This window comes from Zonotrichia albicollis, chromosome 8, assembly GCF_047830755.1.
Source record: "Zonotrichia albicollis isolate bZonAlb1 chromosome 8, bZonAlb1.hap1, whole genome shotgun sequence".
Lineage (NCBI taxonomy): Eukaryota > Metazoa > Chordata > Aves > Passeriformes > Passerellidae > Zonotrichia > Zonotrichia albicollis.
In genome coordinates this window covers 2,944,216-2,963,143 of record NC_133826.1, presented here as the reverse complement: position 1 = coordinate 2,963,143, position 18,928 = coordinate 2,944,216, and the positions used below count along the sequence as shown (strand labels likewise).

General features: G+C 43.8%; 1 protein-coding gene across 2 annotated transcripts in view; it reads left to right on the top strand.

The window, feature by feature from the left end:
• The window catches only part of PATJ (PATJ crumbs cell polarity complex component), a 145,627-nt gene that overhangs the window by 67,132 nt on the left and 59,567 nt on the right, over nucleotides 1–18,928 (top strand). For both annotated transcript variants that reach the window (XM_074545682.1, XM_074545681.1), the window contains exon 27: nucleotides 16,006–16,202. In XM_074545682.1, coding sequence (XP_074401783.1) covers nucleotides 16,006–16,202 — 197 coding nt within the window. The remainder of the gene's footprint in view (nucleotides 1–16,005; nucleotides 16,203–18,928) is intronic.

Sequence of the window (18,928 nt, the reverse complement as noted above, 5' to 3'; positions counted from 1 at the left end):
TTGCAGCTGGGACTTCTTGTGGTTTTTTACTGTGTGCTTGACATAATGCACTGAACAGATGGCTGTGTGTGTGCTGTGAGACATATTCTAAAGGAAGGACAATGAACTTTAAAAATGAACAAATTAATGATATTAACGAAATAACTGAGTATTTTGAGTTGTTTTAAATGTAGCTTTTTGAAGAGAGAATTAGTAGGACTTCCCAAAATAACTAAGTATGTTTATAAATTCAGAGAGAGATTTTATCTTTGCTTTTTTTTTAATTACTAAATGAAGGATTTTGAGTCTTTTCAGTGTTGTCAGTTCAGCATTCATTGCAGCAAAACTAATATTGCTTGTTTGGGGTTTCAACAAAACACAAGTTATGATGAAGTTTGAGCCTTTTTATGCTTATAATGACAGATTGGTTTTGTTTCCTGACATTAAAAAAACCCCAAAACAAAACAAGCAAACCCTGTGCCACGAGCAGAAATCAGTGTTGGGAAACTGCAGCGTCGGGGAAGAAGGGATTTAATGAAGCCGTTTGTGGGAGAGAAATTAATTTTTAACCCCTGTAGCTCGCAGGAAGGAGGATGCTCAGATAAATAAGATTATTAACCGCTGCTTTGCCATGCAGTGGGTCATTAAGCAGGAAGGCACCTGCAGCTGCCAGGCACACAGGCTGGGGGGGACTCGTGTTTGGGGATGGAGATGTCATTCGGATGCTGGCAGAGCACAGGCAGCAGCTGGGAGCATCCGTGGGTCAGATGTGGGAATCCAGGGATCTGCTGCTCCCCGTGTGCTCCCACAGGCAGCTCTCCTCTGCCGGCAGATGTGACTGGGAGCTCGTGGGCAGCCCGAAATTAATAGAATTGATGGCATCTCGTAATAGGAACAGACAGACGGTTTGCCCTTAAGGAGGGAAAAATCTCAGCAAAATAGGCCCAAGGTCGTCAGAAGAAAGACAAGCCCTGAGCCTGTGTGTGATGAGGATTTGAGCTGCTTTACAGCCCTGAATGTTTGTCAGGAATGCAGATTTCCTGAGTGCATGCTGGTACAGCAATGGTACAAGGGGGTTTCCCAGGTAAGGATTCACATCTATCTCTATGTCGTGTTTGTTTCCAGCAAGTCATTTTTTGAGCATTTTTTGTGATAATTTAGAACTAGTGAAGTGCTGGAGAAAGAAAATAATAGCAGGGATCTTTTTTTATTTTTTTTTCTTTCCTTCAGTTTGAAGCATGGACATATAGCATGATTAGAATATTGAATGCATTTAACATCTTTAAAATATTTTCTCTTGTGTTTGCTTATAAATCATTGCTTCTGTGTGTGCCAGTGCTCAACATTCTTGTATACAGAACTGACTGGAGCACACAGTGCTTAAAGTATAAGAATTCGTAGCATTAAATTTCTTGCTGTATAGAATAATCTACTCTTCCATAACTGTTATTGTAATGCAGAGACAGATGGCTGAATTTTCTTCACTTTGCTTGTTAAGAATGTGTTAGGTAAATGTTTTTAGACTAAAATAAAAAGCTGCTGGGAATCTAAACTGAATATTCAGCATTTTCGTGGTTGAAGGAGGCAGAGCAAGAATAAAGCAATGTGATAGTAAACAAATGAGCTATTTGCAATGAAGGATAATCTAATCTTTAAATATTGCCTGAGATTGCATTTGTTCTTAGGTAAGATCTTTTCTTCCAACACCAGCCAGGTACCCAGAGAATAGCACTGAGATGCTGGGCATGAAATACCCAGATTTGATGTTGGAAGGTTATTACATTGTCTGGGGCTGGGTGCAGGTGGCTGATGTTGTTTGGGATCTTTGATCTCGCTCCGGTGCTACAGATAAGTAATTTCAGATAGGAGATGATAATGCCTGTGCTGTAAATCTGTAAACACAGGCAGAAACTTGCTAAGAGAGGATGATCCAAGTAGGTCTTCATGTATTGCTCTCACCAAAGTACTCTTTAATATCACTGCAATGACTTGCAACTAAAAATATGTTAAAAGGGGGTAAATATTTAAATAGGTAAATGAAAGGCAGACACCGGCTCGTAAAAGGTGGTTATGTGTTTATATTCTTGACTAATAACCTGATTTTTAGATGGGAAGATACCTTTCATCATTACCACTGTAAATGATGTTGCTTCAGTGCACAGAGAAAAAAAAAATTAAAAAGAAAACTCCACAGTGCCTCATGTCTTGCCCAGACTAGCACAGCATTGCTTCTAGTTAGAATACAGAGCAGATTATTTGCATAATAGCTCTGTAACAAAATGATCTGCTTGGTTTAAGCAGTAGCTGCTCCCAGTATGTAGTGGAAGTAAGGCTCTAACAGAAGGGAAATATAAAAAATGCTAAATGGCAATAATTTTATTCTTCACAGACATTACTTAGTTTTGCACAGTATTGCAGCAATTGAGGCAGCTGTCCAGAATCACTTCTTGAACTGTCAGGAGAAAGTTGAAATCATTTTTTGCTTCTCAGTCTGAAGACTTGATTCTCCCTTATTCCCTGTTGTGTCATCACTTTGAGCAGGTGTGTAATTGCTCTTTATCAGGGTAGGTGGCATTTAAAGAGCAATCCAGAGTATTTATCTCTAGGTGTGCTGGCTACAGTGCACTGTGACAGACCAGTGAAAATTTGCTGTATGCCTGGTAATGGCCACGTGTGTATTGAAAACTGATTGCAAGCTAAAGACATTAGGAAGGAAATCCATATGCAGATATGTTTGTGTGTGTGTACTGGCTGCATCAGATGAGCATCTCTATTTTATCACCAAATTCACAGCACTTTTGCCATATTGGCTTTAGGGGAGATGTGGCAGCTGGCTGAAGGGCAGGTGGTTCTTTCTGCTGCCCCAGGAGCAATAATGAGCCTTTTATAATCAGTGTGGTGATGTGCATGTCTGTTTTCTTCATCACTGCTTGGAGATCATGGCTTGTGCTTCCCTCTCTCTGCTTCCCCAAAAAGTTGTTGGAGGAAATGTTATAATCTGAGGTTTCCCCTGGAAGTGTCCATGGCCAGGTTGGACAGCGCTTGGAGCAGCCTGGGACAGTGGAAGTGGTGCCTCAGGCTTTAGCTTTTCTATTTTCAGAAAAAAATAGAAAACCCTCTCAAAGTCTCTCACTGGGATCAGTTCTGCTCCATTTGCACCTTGCAGTTCATTGTCCCATTCCAGCTTTAGCCCAGGCAGTTCCACCCTGCTTGTTTTTCTCTCTCCAGCCCACGGGGTTTGTGCTCTGGGCTGAGATTTGGGTCATTTGTCCTTGGTGCCCAGCTGGAGCAGGAATTGTTTTGTCTCCTGCTCTGTGCACAGAGCTCAGCATCCCCTCATGTGAATCTCAGAATTACACACTAAAGCAGCACAGAATCTGAAAATAGAAAAGCCAAAACCTGAGGAACCATGTGGTGGATGAGGGAGCCAGGAGAGCTCTGTGTGAGGATGAGCACAGCCAGCTTGTCAGTGAGGGCTGGGAAAGAGGTGGGAAGGGATTTTGTGAGGAATAGGGAGCCCAGCAGAGCCTTTTGGGGCCGAAGTTCTAAGAATTTTAAGGATGTGGCTGTTTTTGTGTGCAGGAGCGATCTGTGGGATGTGAATGGGGATGGGCAGGCCTCGCACAGGACACAGGGATGGGGAAGGTTGTGAGGGTTTTAATGAGTGGTGCTGTGTGTACTGCAGCTAATGAAGTTGTACTCCCACAGATTTGTGTAGGAAATTCACCTGGCTTCATTGTCCAGGAAGGTGTGAGCTCCACTTTGAGCTTTTCCTGTGGCTAGGGCCTTCCTGAGGCCTTCCCTTGAGAGAATTCTCTGGCTTTATTAAGTGTGAGCTCACACTGAAGCCTTTCCCCTAATCAGGGTATTCATCAGGTTTCTCTCCTGCCTATTTTCATGAACTTTTACAGCACCTTTGAGGCCTCTGCTCCACCCTGAGATTTGCTGCCAGTCCAGAGGTTTGGGGGCAGGAGCTTGGATTGCACTGTGTTTTTCTACATTGCTGTGTTCCTGTAGAAAAACAGACTAAAATTAGCTACCCTATTAGACCCAAGCTTAATTTCTAATAAGAGACTAAAATGTAATTAATAAACACTGGAGCATGACCCCTGGACTGCCATTGGGAAGACCCTGGCATCTCTTGGGTGGGTTGCCATCTGTTGGATGTCTTGCTTGGCCATCTGTCATAAGAGACACGAAGCATCTTGAGACCTGTGGAGCTCCACACCTCAGTTCCCAGAGGTCAGGTGGCCATGTAAATTTAAAAATAAAATAAAATAGAAAGCAGGATCCATTGAGCTCCAGCTTACTCTAAAGACAGTGTTTATTACTGAAGAGTAAGTCATGGATGCATCTGAATCATCTTATTTGAAGGCTAAATTCCATAAGAAGGGGGAAAAAAAATCAATTGAATATCAAGCCAAAAGAATTACAGTCAAAATTACCATACCCCACTCTTACTTTTCCCTCAGGCATTTATTTTTTAACTTTCTTTTAGTTGATTTCCTCCTCCAGTCAGAGTGGAAAAAGTGAGTATTTAATATAGTAAAGTTTATCCATTTAGCTCTTCCTCCTGGATTAATCCTTGGAGATGGATTTCTATTGCCAGAAGGAAGAAGAGAGAGTACTTGACATATTGCAAGTCTCTGCTCACATAAATCATCAATTTCCTGATTATAATTTGGTTCATTTCAAAAATGCCCAAAGCTCCATGCATTAATATCTTTATTTCATTAAATACATTAGAAGAAAAGCTATTTGTTGTCTAATAACATATTTTGGTACTAAAAAAAAAAGAAATCATCTCTTCAAATACTTGGTTCACTTCTTTGTGATACAATTTTTCTCCTGCAGAAAAAATGAATGCCTTGCTTAGCACCTCATATTCGAAAGGAAGGTGTCTGACCCTAGCACTTTTATTTTACTCTTTTGTGGAAGAGAAAACAGATCTGCCAGGCTCTTTTCTTTGGAGAGCTTAAAAATAATCAGAATAGAATTTCTGATACAAAATATTGTTTTATTTAATCAAATCTATCAAGTGTTATGATGTCATAAGTGCAGCACAAACCTGATTAACTTCTCCAATGGACTCTCAGGACAGCTGATTAAATAAGGTTTATGGCTTATTTAGGGAGAGCATGCAACTGCTGTATGATCTCACAGGATTATTCAGTGGGGATTTGTGTGGAGAGGAATTGTTATCCCTTCCTCAGTCCAGGTTCCCCTGCCTCACCTGATGGGACAGGAATTTGGCAGCTGTAAATGCAGAAGTTGCTGCCTGACTAACACTGGAAAAAGATCTGTGTTCTCATGAGCCCTGGGCACCCACTGATTTTCAGTTCATGTCACATGAGACACTTGAAAATTTTTCCTAAAACTCTTGCTGTCTCATGTGAGGAAGAGACCTTTGAATGAATTCTGTATTTAGTTGGTGCCTTGCTCTTTTGGAATAACAGCTATGACCCAGCAGTGTGATTTCAGCCTGGAAGTTTGTGTTTTAGGGGTTTATCTACATGAGAAGTGTTCACTTTGTCATCCTCTCTAAGGAAAATCTTCTCAAGGAAGGAGGAATGGGTTTGGAGTCAGACATGAGAGCTGACTTGGACAGAGGAGGGAGGAAGGACCTTCTCCTGGACCAAAACAGGATCCAAAATCAGAGTGCTGGGCTGTGATTAACACATCAGACACCATAAACTGGGACAGGATAGCTGAATAAATGGAAATACATAGCAAAAGAATGACTATTGTGTATTTATGAGCAGGAGAGGCCTCACAGTGGAATTGTAGGGGTGCATTTGTTTTGTTCCAAGGTGCAGAAATCTGCAGCAGTGCCAGGTGTCGCAGTCATTCTTCACTTCTCATGTTTCATTTTACCTCAGCAATCAGAGGCAGGTTGTGACATTGGGACACTCAGGTTTGTACCTGGACAGAGCCCGATGACTCAAGTGCAGCTTGGTAGCTCAAAACTCAAAAGTGCTCAGGTAGTTTGGAATCGTTTGAGGGGCTGTAATTAGTTTGATGGAAGACAGAGCAGGTATGAACCTAACAAAATACTGATAAAATAAATAATGATACTGATAAAATATAATAATAGTAATAATAGTAATAGTAATAATGATGATGATGATGATGATGCCTAAATTTGAAAAAAAGAGAGGAGCTAAACCACCTGAGCAGCGTTGTCAGGTCTTTTCCATAAGGGAACTCACTGTCACCTCATGTCCTCTAAATGCTAGATATCCAGATTTTTTAATATTTAGCTGCTTTTTAATTTAAATTGGCTTTGCATTTCATTTAAATGGAACATTTTCTGCTTTTAACACACACTGGAAGTTTTAAAAGGCAATCTGCATGGAGATCTGAGCATGCTCTGACCCATTAGCATAATTTTCCTGAATAGCTTTTTTCATTTAAAGTATGTGTGCACCCAGAGAATTGAGACGAATCTGGACCCAGCACTGACCGTAGTAAAAACCCAGCTTTTGCCTTTTTCCTCAGCAGCCTGAAACAAAGAGCTTTTTCTCTCCACAAGCCCTTCAGAGGGAATGAAAACAGCTTATCAAACCTGAGCAACTTGTTAGGGGCTGAGAGAGGATATTTTTCTTTGCTGGCCTGCGAATAAAAGCTGGGGGTGTGAAGCTGAGAGTTGTCAGCTGGAGAATTGTGGAAGTGTTTGTGGGGTGGCAGAGCCTCCTCTGAGGGCTCTGCACAACGAGCTGTGTGTGAAACCCAGAGACAGAACCCTTGGCAAAGTGGAAATTGGGCTGTTAAATCCAGGTTTGATCACCACAGACCCGCCATTATCTGCCAGGAGAATAACAATGCTTCTGTTAAATACCCCAGTTTTAAAGGAAAACGTGGCAGTGAGGACATTTTTTTTCTTGTATTAATTATAATTGGTGTGTTTGTGTGCAGGGTTTTTATTACAAAGCTGTTGTTTGTGTTTTAATTACATTCTCATGTCTCTCCAAATGCAAACAGTATATGTTGTTAGGAAAAATATAAAGTATAGAAGGAAAGCTCTTCACAATATCTGACATGATTTATTAATTAACCAAATGTATAGTAAATTTTATATTTCCTTAAATGTTTTTGTAGCTTTTACATATACTTAAAATACTTGGATCCCCATAGTAGGCCTAAAAAAGGAACGTGCAATGTGAATACAATATTTTGGTGCAAGTAAATCTATTTTTGTAGTAACTAGCTTGACAGTTACAATCAATCTTCAGCAAAACAACTAAAACCTAAAAATAGAAAAGAGGATTAAAATTTATCATTAAGATTGCCATTGAATTAATTCCCAGCTGAAGTGGCTGGTCATGATCAATCTTCTGTGGGGCCTCTTGCTGCTGAGGCTCTCTGCAATTCCCAGCCCAGCTCCATGGGCATTTTACAGTTCCAGTGATTCATCCAGCTCTAATCTGTTTAATCACTGTCCCAGCACATTTAAAAACTGCTGTGCAAGCAAAGTTAAGGCTTCTGGGGTGGGGGTTTTTAATCCAAAAGTTTCATGTGTTCACTGTGACGTGGCTGTGTTGTGTCACAGGGCTCTGCTGCCACAGCAAAGGGAGGTTGGGACTCTCCACCATCTCTCATCCCAGTGTCATTTCCTCCTCTTCACCTGCTCTTCCACAACCAGCTCCCTTAGCCTTTTTTTATTTTTATGGCTTGTTAGTGCTGCTGTTCTGATTTTATGTGAAGTTTTACACTGTTGGAGTTTTTTCCTACATTTCTCACAATGCCTGGCGGTTCCCCTGGAGAACCTGGACCTTCCTTGGAGGATCTTGTGTAGATCTTTGGACTCATCAACACAGGCTGTGTTTGCTGCTCAAAAAGTCTTTATTATTAAATCTAAACTTCCTTAGTCTCGCTCTAGAGGGAGGAGGTTCAGGCTCTTACTGCAAGTTCTTAAATTAATGGAATTAAATGAATCACTAAGCGAGAAATGTCTCCTCACCTCGACTTCTGAGAGGTGTTGTGTGTGCTGCCTCTTGCAGTTACTTAGCACTGGTTCCCCTAAAAGTCTTCATTAGGTAACAAACTCTCAGTTTCTGACAAGAGTCTGACATGGTTCTCTCTAATTAGACTCCATGCAGAAAGATTCCAAGATAATGCCTGTGCCCGTGGCTTTGTGGGAACACCATTATTAGAGATAAAACACTGTCAGGATCAGCTTACATTGTTCCTGTCAGGGGAGGAAGAATTTAAATGTTCACAGTTTTCATTTGTTTGCATTGAGACCAAGTGGGGAAAGCCCTGGATTAGAATTCCCAATTTTCAGGCCCATCAAATGAAGGAGCAGCTCTCAAATCCAAATGTAGGGAATGGGTCATAGATCCTAGCAGGGCAAAGTGAGCAGGAGCAGGGCAGAAAAACTGATCCTGCCAGGAGCTGGATGAGCCTTGTGGGTCCCTCTCACCTCCTGGGATCCCGTGAGAGGAGTTAGGAAAGGCATTTTGTCCCAGTTGGGAGATATTCTCCAAAACTGAGGTGTGACAAGGATCCTTAAAGCAGCTGGAGTGTGGTGCATCCTTAAGGATCCCTGTTGCACAGCTGGAATTTCCCTGGGATTTTGCAATCTTTCCCGATGTTCTGCCTTGTTCTCACACCCAGCCCTCCCTGGGAGCTGTGGGAGGCAGCAGCAGGGCTGCTTTCCTCGGGGAGCAGAGATAACTGAGCCTTATCTCCAGGATGCTCCCGGGCTGGGGAGCTCTGGAAAATGCAAGGTGTTGGCTTTGAGCGACTTCAGCTGCACAGTGCCACAAAATACACTGGGACATTCACATTAGAGTGTTTCTGTGGGATTTTTGTCTTAAAAACATGATCTACAGCAGCTGCCATTGCAGCCTACCTCACATTTGAAGGATTTAATTACTCCAAAAATGCCTTCAGTCTGGCATTTCAGGCATAACCACGGTGTGATTTATTTTTACACATCACCATTTGTATCCTCACAGTGGATTTTATCAAAAGTCTTGGTTGCTGTTTGATTGTGTTTAATCAGGCTGCTCCAGGAGTGTGACAGTGTTCACAGGGGTTCTTGAACTGGGGAGGAGACCAGGATCTGACTCCATGCTTCAGAAGGCTGATTTATTATTTTATGATATATATTACATTAAGACTATACTAAAAGAATAGAAGAAAATGTTTCATCAGAAGGCTAGCTCAGAATAGAATAAGAAAGAATGATAACAAAGGTTTGTGGCTCGGGCTCTGTGTCTGAGCCAGCTGGGCTGTGATTGGCCATTAATTAGAAACAACCACATGAAACAATCCCAGATGCACCTGTTGCATCCCACAGCAGCAGATAATCAATGTTTACATTTTGTTCCTGAGGCCTCCCAGCTTCCCGGGAGGAAAAATCCTAAGGGAAGGATTTCTCATAAAAGTTGTCTGCAACACATTTGCTGTCTGGAGGATGCACCCAGAGTCCCAGAAGTGCCAGTGCTTTCCTGCAGGACCTCAGGAGCCCCAGCTCAGCTCCAGTGAGCCACTGATTGCCACAGCACTGCACCCAGAGGTCACTTCTGGGGAAAGCCAAGTGCTTTCCTGGGGGTTAATGCATCATTGGAAAGGCAAACGAGTGGAAGGATTGTGTGCAGGGGAAGGCAGATTCCCTTATAATCACCAATTATTAGCATGGGATGCTCTATTTACCACACTTGCACTAAATCTCCTTTTAAAAGATAAACATGGGTGTGAATAGACTCATCATGGCCTTCTCATCTAATTAAAAAAAGGAAAGCATACAATATCTCTTCCTCAGAGGATTTAAATGTTGTGTAGTGGAAGTGCAGCCTTAGAGTGAAGCTTTGGGCCTGAATAAGGAAAAAAATTGTTGGTAAAAACTCCATTTGTGCAAAATGTTGGTGTGAAATGGTGCAAGAAGTGGAGGTGCTCTCTGGTGTTATGGAGCACAGTTTCCCTGGTTTTCAGTCACTTTTCTCCCTGCTGTTGTCTTTGGGGGTGTGATGGTTCCCTTGATTATAGGAAGAAGTAATTAATGGTTAACAGTACCTAAAGGCTGAGATGGTGCTTGAATCAGAGTGTGGAGGCTCTCATTATCCCCTTCTTCCTGGATGGGTTAACAAGCACCAGCAGGAATTGCCACTTTCTGTTGGAAAAAGCGACGTGGGGGACAGGTGGGATTTAAGGAGAGAAGGAAAGTTTCCTTTTGTGAGCTGAGAATGAGAGGAGCAAAACACAATTGGAGCCTGAGCTGGAGAGAGCAGTGAGAAGAAACTTGGGGATCCCAAATAAGAGCCCAGATCCTTCAAAAAACAGGAGGAAAAAAGGGAACCTCAGCTTAGGGTAAGAATATTGTCTCTCTCTAGAATGGAGAGTTTAATTCCTGCTTGTTTTGCACTTGAGGTTGGGTGAGCTGTGTTTGTCAGGGTGTGTAGCCCACACCTGGGCTGTTTGTGGCACCTGGTGCCTGCTCTCTCCCTCATGGGATTTAAAGTAACGTCAGATTATTCTGGCTGGCAGTATTTTGGAGAAGAAAGGGCCATGGAGCTCTTTTCCTTAACTGGGAGAATTAATTGAAGTCTGCCAAAGGGAGAACAGGAATGCTGAGTTTTGTTTTTCTCTGCAAATCATCACTTCAGGTTTGGGAAACGATTTCCAAATGGTGTAGATGGAGCAGAGTGCTGCCAGAGGGATGTCAAGGGGGATTGGAGGGGATGCTGAGTCTCTGGGTCAGGTGGGGAGCTCTCTCTGCCCCCAGGTTTGGAGATAACAGCACTCACAAGGATGTACCTCTCATCACCTGAGGGAGGGGAATGCTGACAACAGCATCTCTGGCCCTTCCTTTTTGATTTTTGGGTACAACTGCCCTATTTTTCTCATGCTTGCTGATCACTAAGGGAAGAATTGCAGCTATTTAATGGAATTTAGAAAAGCTTTACAGAAATACTCTTCTTTTTTTCTTGAAAGCTTATGAAAACAGATGAGTGCATCACTTTTGAGATAAGGTTTGAGGAACTGTCTGCCTCCTTGGAGCTGAATAGAGGGCTAGTGGGAAGATTAAAACAATAAGCTTATTATATTATTAGTAGTGGGAGAATTCTAAACCCCATTTGTTCAATTATGGTCCCTTCAATATGCTTATTTAGGTTCTTGTAAATTGTAATCACTAAATTAGACGTGCTGCCCTCACAGCTCTAGGGTTAGCTTTCAGGGGACTTCCTACATTAATTTTTTTTAATGTTTGCAGTGAGATGAAGAAGGGAATTGGTTGCTTGGTATGCAGGGCTGGCTGTTGCAGAGGATGCTGCCTGCATGCTGATGTGGCACTGCCCAGTGAGGAGCAGGGGTGCTGCAGCACTGCCTGAGCTCTGCTGGCCAGAGCCAGGGCTGGAGCTGCTTTTGTGCTGTGGGGTAAAAATCAGAGATAAATGCACTGGAACGAGCGCAGGCTGATAAATGGGATCTCCTAAAGCCAGCACATGCTGCTAACAGAGATCTGAGGTGACACAAGAGGGATGGAAAATCCTCAGCATCACTTTCTGTATTCAGATATCAGCTGCTGTCTCTCTTTCTGGTCTTTTTCCCCTTTTCTTTTCTTTATGTTTTGCGTTGACATTTTTAATATCGAGCATTTGGTACTAAACCAAATCACCTTGCTGAGTCACCCAGAGCCTTTTCTTTCCTCTTTTTACCTTTTCTGGATGGACTCTCATTTGCAGACACACCATTTTCCAAAGCAACACCTCTTCCCTTTCAGCTCATTTACCTGGAGATTTCAGCAGCTTTGGGAAACAGGCTCCTCAGCCCTGTGCAAGTGCTTTTATATGTCTGTCATTTAAAGAGCCTTCCTGAGAAGTGGTGCCTGGGTCTGGTGTTGCAGATAAATTGTGTGTTTGTTGCAGTACTAGATCATGCAAGCTCCAATATCCCCACCATATTGTGCCCATTTATTTCTTTTATCTCTCTGTTTAATATAATAGGAATAGTGGCTGAGGCAGGGAAACATATGCAGCAGCAGCATAATAGTAAATTGTTTGGGAGCAGTTGCCTTCCATTTCCAGGGCTTCCCTTTGAAATGTAATTGTCTGCTAATATAACAGGGAAATATCATTGCAGGAGTGATCACTACAGCGTTCACTCCTGCTTTTGGCTCATGCTACATCTGTATGGTGGTTTTTTAAGAGGAGCTGGCTGCAGTATTAGCTGGTGAAATATCCTTGGTGAGATGTGTTTGCAGAAGTTGTGATGGGCATATTGTCACCGAATGTGGAAACAGCCCCGAGCAGTGCCAAAACAAGAGAGACACCGAGTCCCATGTGTGAGGCAGCAACAACAGAATTACAATTGCCTCGTGTAAAGTGTCTGGTAATGAAGGCAGATAATGGAATTCTTTGCAAAAGCAGATGCTAACTGGCTCCCCAACCCTAGGCAGCCAGCTGAAAACTGATACCAGCTGGAGGGGAGAGAAAACAGCTGAAAAAGGCATTCAGGAGAAGATGCCTTAGATTCATGTTTCTTTAAGCAGTAAATACTTGTTTAAAATGATTTTGTGAGATCCTTATTAAGAGGCAAGCTGAGGCTAACCGTGACAGTGCTGTAGGAAGTCAGCTGGATGCCCAGAGGATATTTGTGTGCAGATTGGATGAGTGAGGCAGCACCGCTGGGACTCTGTTGTCATTTATTATTGCCTGGCCAGGACAGCCCTTGCAGGGCTGAGCTGCAGGAGGTGGCACTGGGGAGAGCCAGAACCTTCTGCTGGCCAAGGAGGAGGCAGCCTGAGCTGGCACAGGGTTGGTTTAGAACCAGGGGTGTTGTGAGCATGTTCACAGGGGTCTGAGGATGAGGGAAGAGATGAGGATCTGACTCCATGTTTCAGAAGGCTGATTTATTATTTTATTATATATATTACATTAAAACTATACTAAAAGAATAGAAGAAAGGGTTTTATCAGAAGGCTAGCTAAGAATAGAAAAATAAAAAATGAGAGTCTGAGCCAGCTGACTGTGATTGGCCATTAATTAGAAACAACCACATGAGACCAACCCCAGATGCACCTGTTGCATTCCACAGCAGCAGATAACCATTGTTTGCATTTTGTTCCTGAGGCCTCCCAGCTTCTCAGGAGAAAAAATCCTAAGGAAAGGATTTTCCATAAAAGATGTCTATGTCTCTGCTTGTCCCTTCTCCAGGACAGCGGTGCCTCCTGCCAGGATGGAAATGGGGCTGGCTCCCAGCATCCTCTGCCTCCCTCCCTCTGTTCTACCTCTTACTCACCCCAGCCATCTCAAATCATGGAATAGTTGCTTTGGAAATGAAGGTGATAATTTAGAATCAAGGGCTTAGTCCACACAGAGGCTTCCTTCTGTTGTAAGTAAGGATTTCTTCCAACAAATAACACAACGGGGAAAACACTTGAAAAAAAAAACCAAAAGAAAACAACTGAGCCCCTTAACAAATAAAGCAACCAACCCTGGAGTTGGTCTCTGCTTTTTGCCCAGATTAATTTTTTCTTTACCCAAAGATTTGTTGCCACAGTGGGGAATTTTGGCATTTCTGGAGCACAGACCGGGGGTTCAATCACCAGACTTCCAGACCTGGCCCAACACAGGCTGACCAGGAATTTTAGTGGGGCTTTGTCCCATCCCAGGCAATTGCCCAAAGTACTGATTTTTGAAGGACTAAAGCTCACTTTTAGTTCCAGCCCAGCTCAGAAAGGAATACACATGTGCTTCTGGACTGCCAGCATTTCTCCCATGTGAGAAAACTCCTTTCAGGGAGGAAACACCGTGGAATTACAGACTTATTCACAGAGGCACTGTGAATAAGCAGAGGCTGGAGCAGTGTGTGCTTGCAGTGTCACAGGGCTGAGTGTCACAAGGCAGGAATGAGTTTGAAGATGTGCAGCTCCATCTGCATTGCATTTAAACCTCTGTGTGTGTGTGTGTGTGTGGGCACAGCTCCTGTCTGTGCACCCAGCTGTGAGTTGTTCAAGTGATGCTTTACACAAGTTCCTTGCTCCTGGCAAGCAGCACTGAGATGTGTTACCCTTGTACAGCCAGCAGTGCAGGGAGCTGTGGCAGGAGGTGATGGACAGCAGCCCTCCAGCTCCAGTTCTTGCTTTTAGCCACAAAAATGCAATCAGTAAGAAAAAAAGCCCTTTTCTGCTGGTGCCCAGCTCTGGGGTGTGCTGCAGCTCCTTGCTGTGCTGTAATGAGTAATTGGTCTAATTGTGGTGGGCAGCAAATGCCTTGGAGCTCTTCAGGTCTGGACTTGGCCTCGTGGGCAAGAAATTAAACCTCAGTGCTGTGACCAAGCCAGGTGTGGCTGCATCTCCTTTGCTTTCAGAAACTCCATTTTTGAGACCCTTCCTGTCTTGCTGTTCTGACACTAAAAAGACAACAGTTTCCAAATCCATGTAGTAAACCACACCTCTAATTACAAGCTGACCCCATTAGTTAAGAAATAGATTAAAAACCATGCAGCTACATGGATTGCCATTTGTTTAACACAGTTACATGAAATTTTGGGGGCATATAATTGTAACAAATGAGCTTTCTGATTTTTTTGGTGATACTCTGATTTTGTGCAGAGCTCTGTGGGGCTTTAGCAGCTTTCCAGGGATAACATCTCACCCTGGCTATACACCCAGAGGTTTTGAGCGTGGCAGGAAAATGCCAGCCTGTAAATGCAGCAAGGGGAGAGCTGGTTGCTCTCAGTGGGGCAATTCTCTTGTGTGCAGCTGGGGCTGGAGATGGGAGCTGCTCTCCATGTCCCAGTGGGCTCTGCCAAGGCACAAGGGGCTGCTGCAGCTGGAGCAATTACTCAGGAAGGATCCTTGGAGAGAGGAACCACTGGGAACATCCCGTGTTCAGCTGCATCGCCCTGATTCACAGCACAGGGGCTGTGGAAGGAGCATCTCTGCCTCATCTTCCTTCTTCTCAGCAGTTTTTATTCACTTTTGGTTGCCTCCCTCTCACCTTCCCCAGCTCTTTTCCCTCTTCCTTGTTGTCATGGGAACAGTCACTACAGCAGTTAAATCATACTATTAAAATGTGCTTCCCCAGGAGGGTGCTGGTAGCTAATATTGATCTAGCTCCTGCTGCTGACTCAGGGATATGGCTGAACATATAATATCCCTTATTTCTGCCTTTCATGCATAATGCAGCAGTTTCTCTCACCTTGGGCTCCGTGCTAAGGTGACAGCCAGCCACAGGGGTGTGCTTTGACTTGCTCTTTCAGGTGTGTGGCCCAGCTGAAGGGTGCAGGTGGTGCTTTAAGCTGAAATCTGCAGAGGGAAAGCAGGCAGGACAGAGCTGCCCTCCCCAGCAGTGGTGATGGATGTTTGTGTGCCAGTGGTGAAAACACACTCAGATTAACCTGTCAGCATCCCCAGCCACGCTGTGTGCTCCCGGTAACTTTGTAAATACATCGAGCTCTGTCACAGGAATGCTTGAAATGCAGATGAAAGACAAATAGCTACCTGAATATCAGGTGAGGCTGCATTTAAAAATGCAATCACTCATCTCCATTGTCCCTGACATCTGCTCTGCCTAATCAGCCCGTGGAGTTCAGCAGAGCAGTGTTGGGAAGATTCCTGAGTCACCAGGAGGGAGCACAAGGTTTTACCTTGAGATGTGAGCTTGCAGTAATGTTTGAGCCATTAAGGGCTTCACTTTCCCACAGTGGTTAATTAACCAGCTCAAACTTTACGAGAGTTTCCTGGATTTGATAGGTTTGGTAAGGTAAAGGTGCCTCTGGAATTTCCTTGTTTACACTCCTTTCAGAAACGTTTTGGTTTGGAACCAGGCTGTTGTACAAATAATTAAAAATAGCGTGGGTTTCGTGTGAACAGTATTTGCAGCTGATCCTGCATTTTGCTGTGTGACTGATACACACAGAGCAAATGGTATTTTAGAGTCTGTGCTGAAAAGACCTCTGTTAAAAACACTTATTTGCTGAGGAGCCATAAATTTCTGGCATATTTGTGCCTGTTGTTGAACATCTGCACGTAACTCACTTCACGTTCTAACTCCCTTTATGTTTTGGCCTTCCCAGAAAAAATCAGGCAGAGATATGCAGATCTCCCGGGAGAATTGCACATTATTGAGCTGGAGAAAGACAAGAATGGGCTGGGGCTCAGCCTGGCTGGCAACAAGGACCGCTCCAGGATGAGCATCTTCGTGGTGGGGATCAACCCCGACGGCCCCGCGGGACGGGACGGGCGCATGCACATCGGGGATGAGCTCCTGGAGGTAAAACCCTGCCCTGAATGCAGTTTGGGGATGAAATCCTGGAGGTAAAGCCCTTCCCTGGATCACTTTGGGAATGGAGGTCTAACTCTTCCCTGGATACACCTTGGGGATGGAGGTAAAACCCCTCCCTGGATCACTTGGGGATGGATGTAAAACTCTTCCCTGGATGCACTTTGGGGATGAGTTTCTGGAGGTAAATCCCTTCCCTGGGTGCAAATTAGGGATGAGCTCCTGGAGGTAAAACTTTTCCCTGGATACACCTTAGGGATGGAGGTAAAATTCTTCTCTGGATGCACTTTGGGGATGGAGGTAAAACTCTTTCCTAGATCACTTTGGGGATGAACTCCTGGAGGTAAAATTCTTCCCTAGATGCAATTTGGGGATGAACTCCTGGAGGTAAAATCCATCCCTGGATGCACTTTGGGGATGGAGGTAAAACTCTTCCATAGATGCACTTTGGGGATCAACTCCTTGAGGTTAAAAACTCTTCCCTGGATACACCTCAGGGATGAACTCCTCTAAGTAAAATTCTTCCCTAGATGCAATTTGGGGATGAACTCCTGGAGGTAAAATCCATCCCTGGATGCACTTTGGGGATGGAGGTAAAACTCTTCCCTGGATACAGTTTGGGGATGGAGATAAAATTCTTCCCTGAATGCACTTTGGGGATCAACTCCTTGAGGTAAAACTCTTCCCTGAATGCAATTTAGGTATGAACTCCTCTAGGTAAAACTTTTCCCTGGATACACTTTGGGGATGAGCTCCTGGAGGTAAAACTTCCTGGAATACAGTTTGGGGATGAGCTCTAGGATAAAATTCTTCCCTGGATGCAGTCTGGGGATGAACTCCTCGAGGTAATTGTTCCCTTTAGCGTGTGCAGGGAGGGAGAGGCATCTTGAACCTTTAAATAAAGCCTGGAAGTGGAATGAGGTGGCTGAGCAAGGAGCTGTGCTGATTTATGCCAACTGAGAACTTGGCCTTTGGCAGGTAAATGTGTTTGCAGTGAAACAAAAATCACTGGCCTGTGAAAAGCAATGTCTTGTCAGCAAAGTCTGTGCTCTCAGCATGTTCACAAGCTCTGCGTGGGGAGGGGCTGCTGGAAGGCAGGAAGGGGACAGTAAATCAATCCTTGGAGTGCATGTGTGGTTTGCAGGGAAATTCACACTTTTCGTTAAAAAAAAAAGCCAAAACCCCCTCAACGTTGCCATATGTGTTTTTGCAGATGACAGGGATATTCCCCATCCTGAAAATAAATTTCATGCTGTAATCTGTTTTGATCTGTTGCAACTTTAAATGCTTATTTTCTGTAGTTGTGTCTGGCAGGGGTTCACCCACGAGGCAAGAGAGCTCGTTAGCACGTGGAGTATTTTGTCTTCACTTTCTCTCCAGTCTCCTTGCCTCACCTTCAGCCTGCAAACACAGCTTTCCCTTCACTTCATCTGCCTTTTGGGCTGTTGCAAAATGACATTTTGCTGCTGTACCTGCAGAGATTCCCCACGTGGTGATTGCTTCAGTGGTTTATAAAAATCATCCCTCCTCCCTGGGGATCTTGCCCTTGGAGAGGGGAGCAGGGATTTGCTGACCTGCTGCTCGCCGTGGGTGGTGATGCTCTGAGCTTCCAGCAGCTCTCTGTGCAATCAGAAAACCACCTATTTTTTCACATTTCTTGACTTGAGAAAGAGCAGTTTGGCTGCCTGGGGGTACCCTGGGAATAGTCAGAATTGTCCAAGCATTTGTCATTGTCTAACAGTTCTGTAATTAGGGGGTTTCAATATACATAGTACAAGAAAGATCTTTTTTTTGGCCATAGAAACACCATCATCTGAAGTTGATTTCATTTTAAATGTGAGAAAAGGTATGAAGGTCTGGACCATAATGGAGTAGGGTTGGAAAATTGCTTCCTCCTTCAGAATGATGTTTTTTCTGTCCCTGACACTGAATTCTAATGGTAAAAAAGGGGGAAATCATTAAATTTTGGGTGTGCTGAAAGAGCTCGTGGCACTATTCTCCTCTGCACATCATAGGTAGAGCAGAGGATCTGAAGTTAAATACTTGAAAGAGGCACCATGTGGGATTAATCACAAGGCTGAGTTTTGCGTGGATGAGCCACGTTACAAGGAGCATTTCCCAAAGTGATGGAGTTGCCCTCATTCCTCTCCCTGTTAAGCTGGAAACAAAATGTTTTTTTTTTCCCTTCAGTAGAAGGAAAGTGAGATCCTCCATCTCAAAAATGCCCAGATTCAAATAAAAATCCAAGGAGACTTAGTAACTACCTTGTTTATCCTTGCAATCCAGCTTAAGATGTGCCACCAGTGGGCAGGAGTACAATTCCTTACAGGAAAGGACAAATTCAAACATCCAGCATTACAAAGGGCTGGGTTGTGCTTTGGCCATGAGCTCTGGGAAGACAAAACTCACATCTGGCTCTCACCTAACTGCATGTCTAAGGTACATTTGCATCTGCATCTTTAATTACACCCCAGTTTTCAGTACTGGAACTCAGCCTCAGCAAGAGAAGGGATTCACATCTTGGGAAGCCTCTGGCCTTTCTGGGCTGCCCCATTTGGACAGTCTTGCTCCATTAAAGCAGAGGATGCCCCTGCAGGGTGTGCAAATTATTCCCTGTGGATTTTGCTGGAGTTCAGGTTGATGGGATGGCCATTTGGACAGACAGATGTTACCTGTTCATTTTCCTTTTGAGCTGGGGTTTGATTGGGTTCAATTGG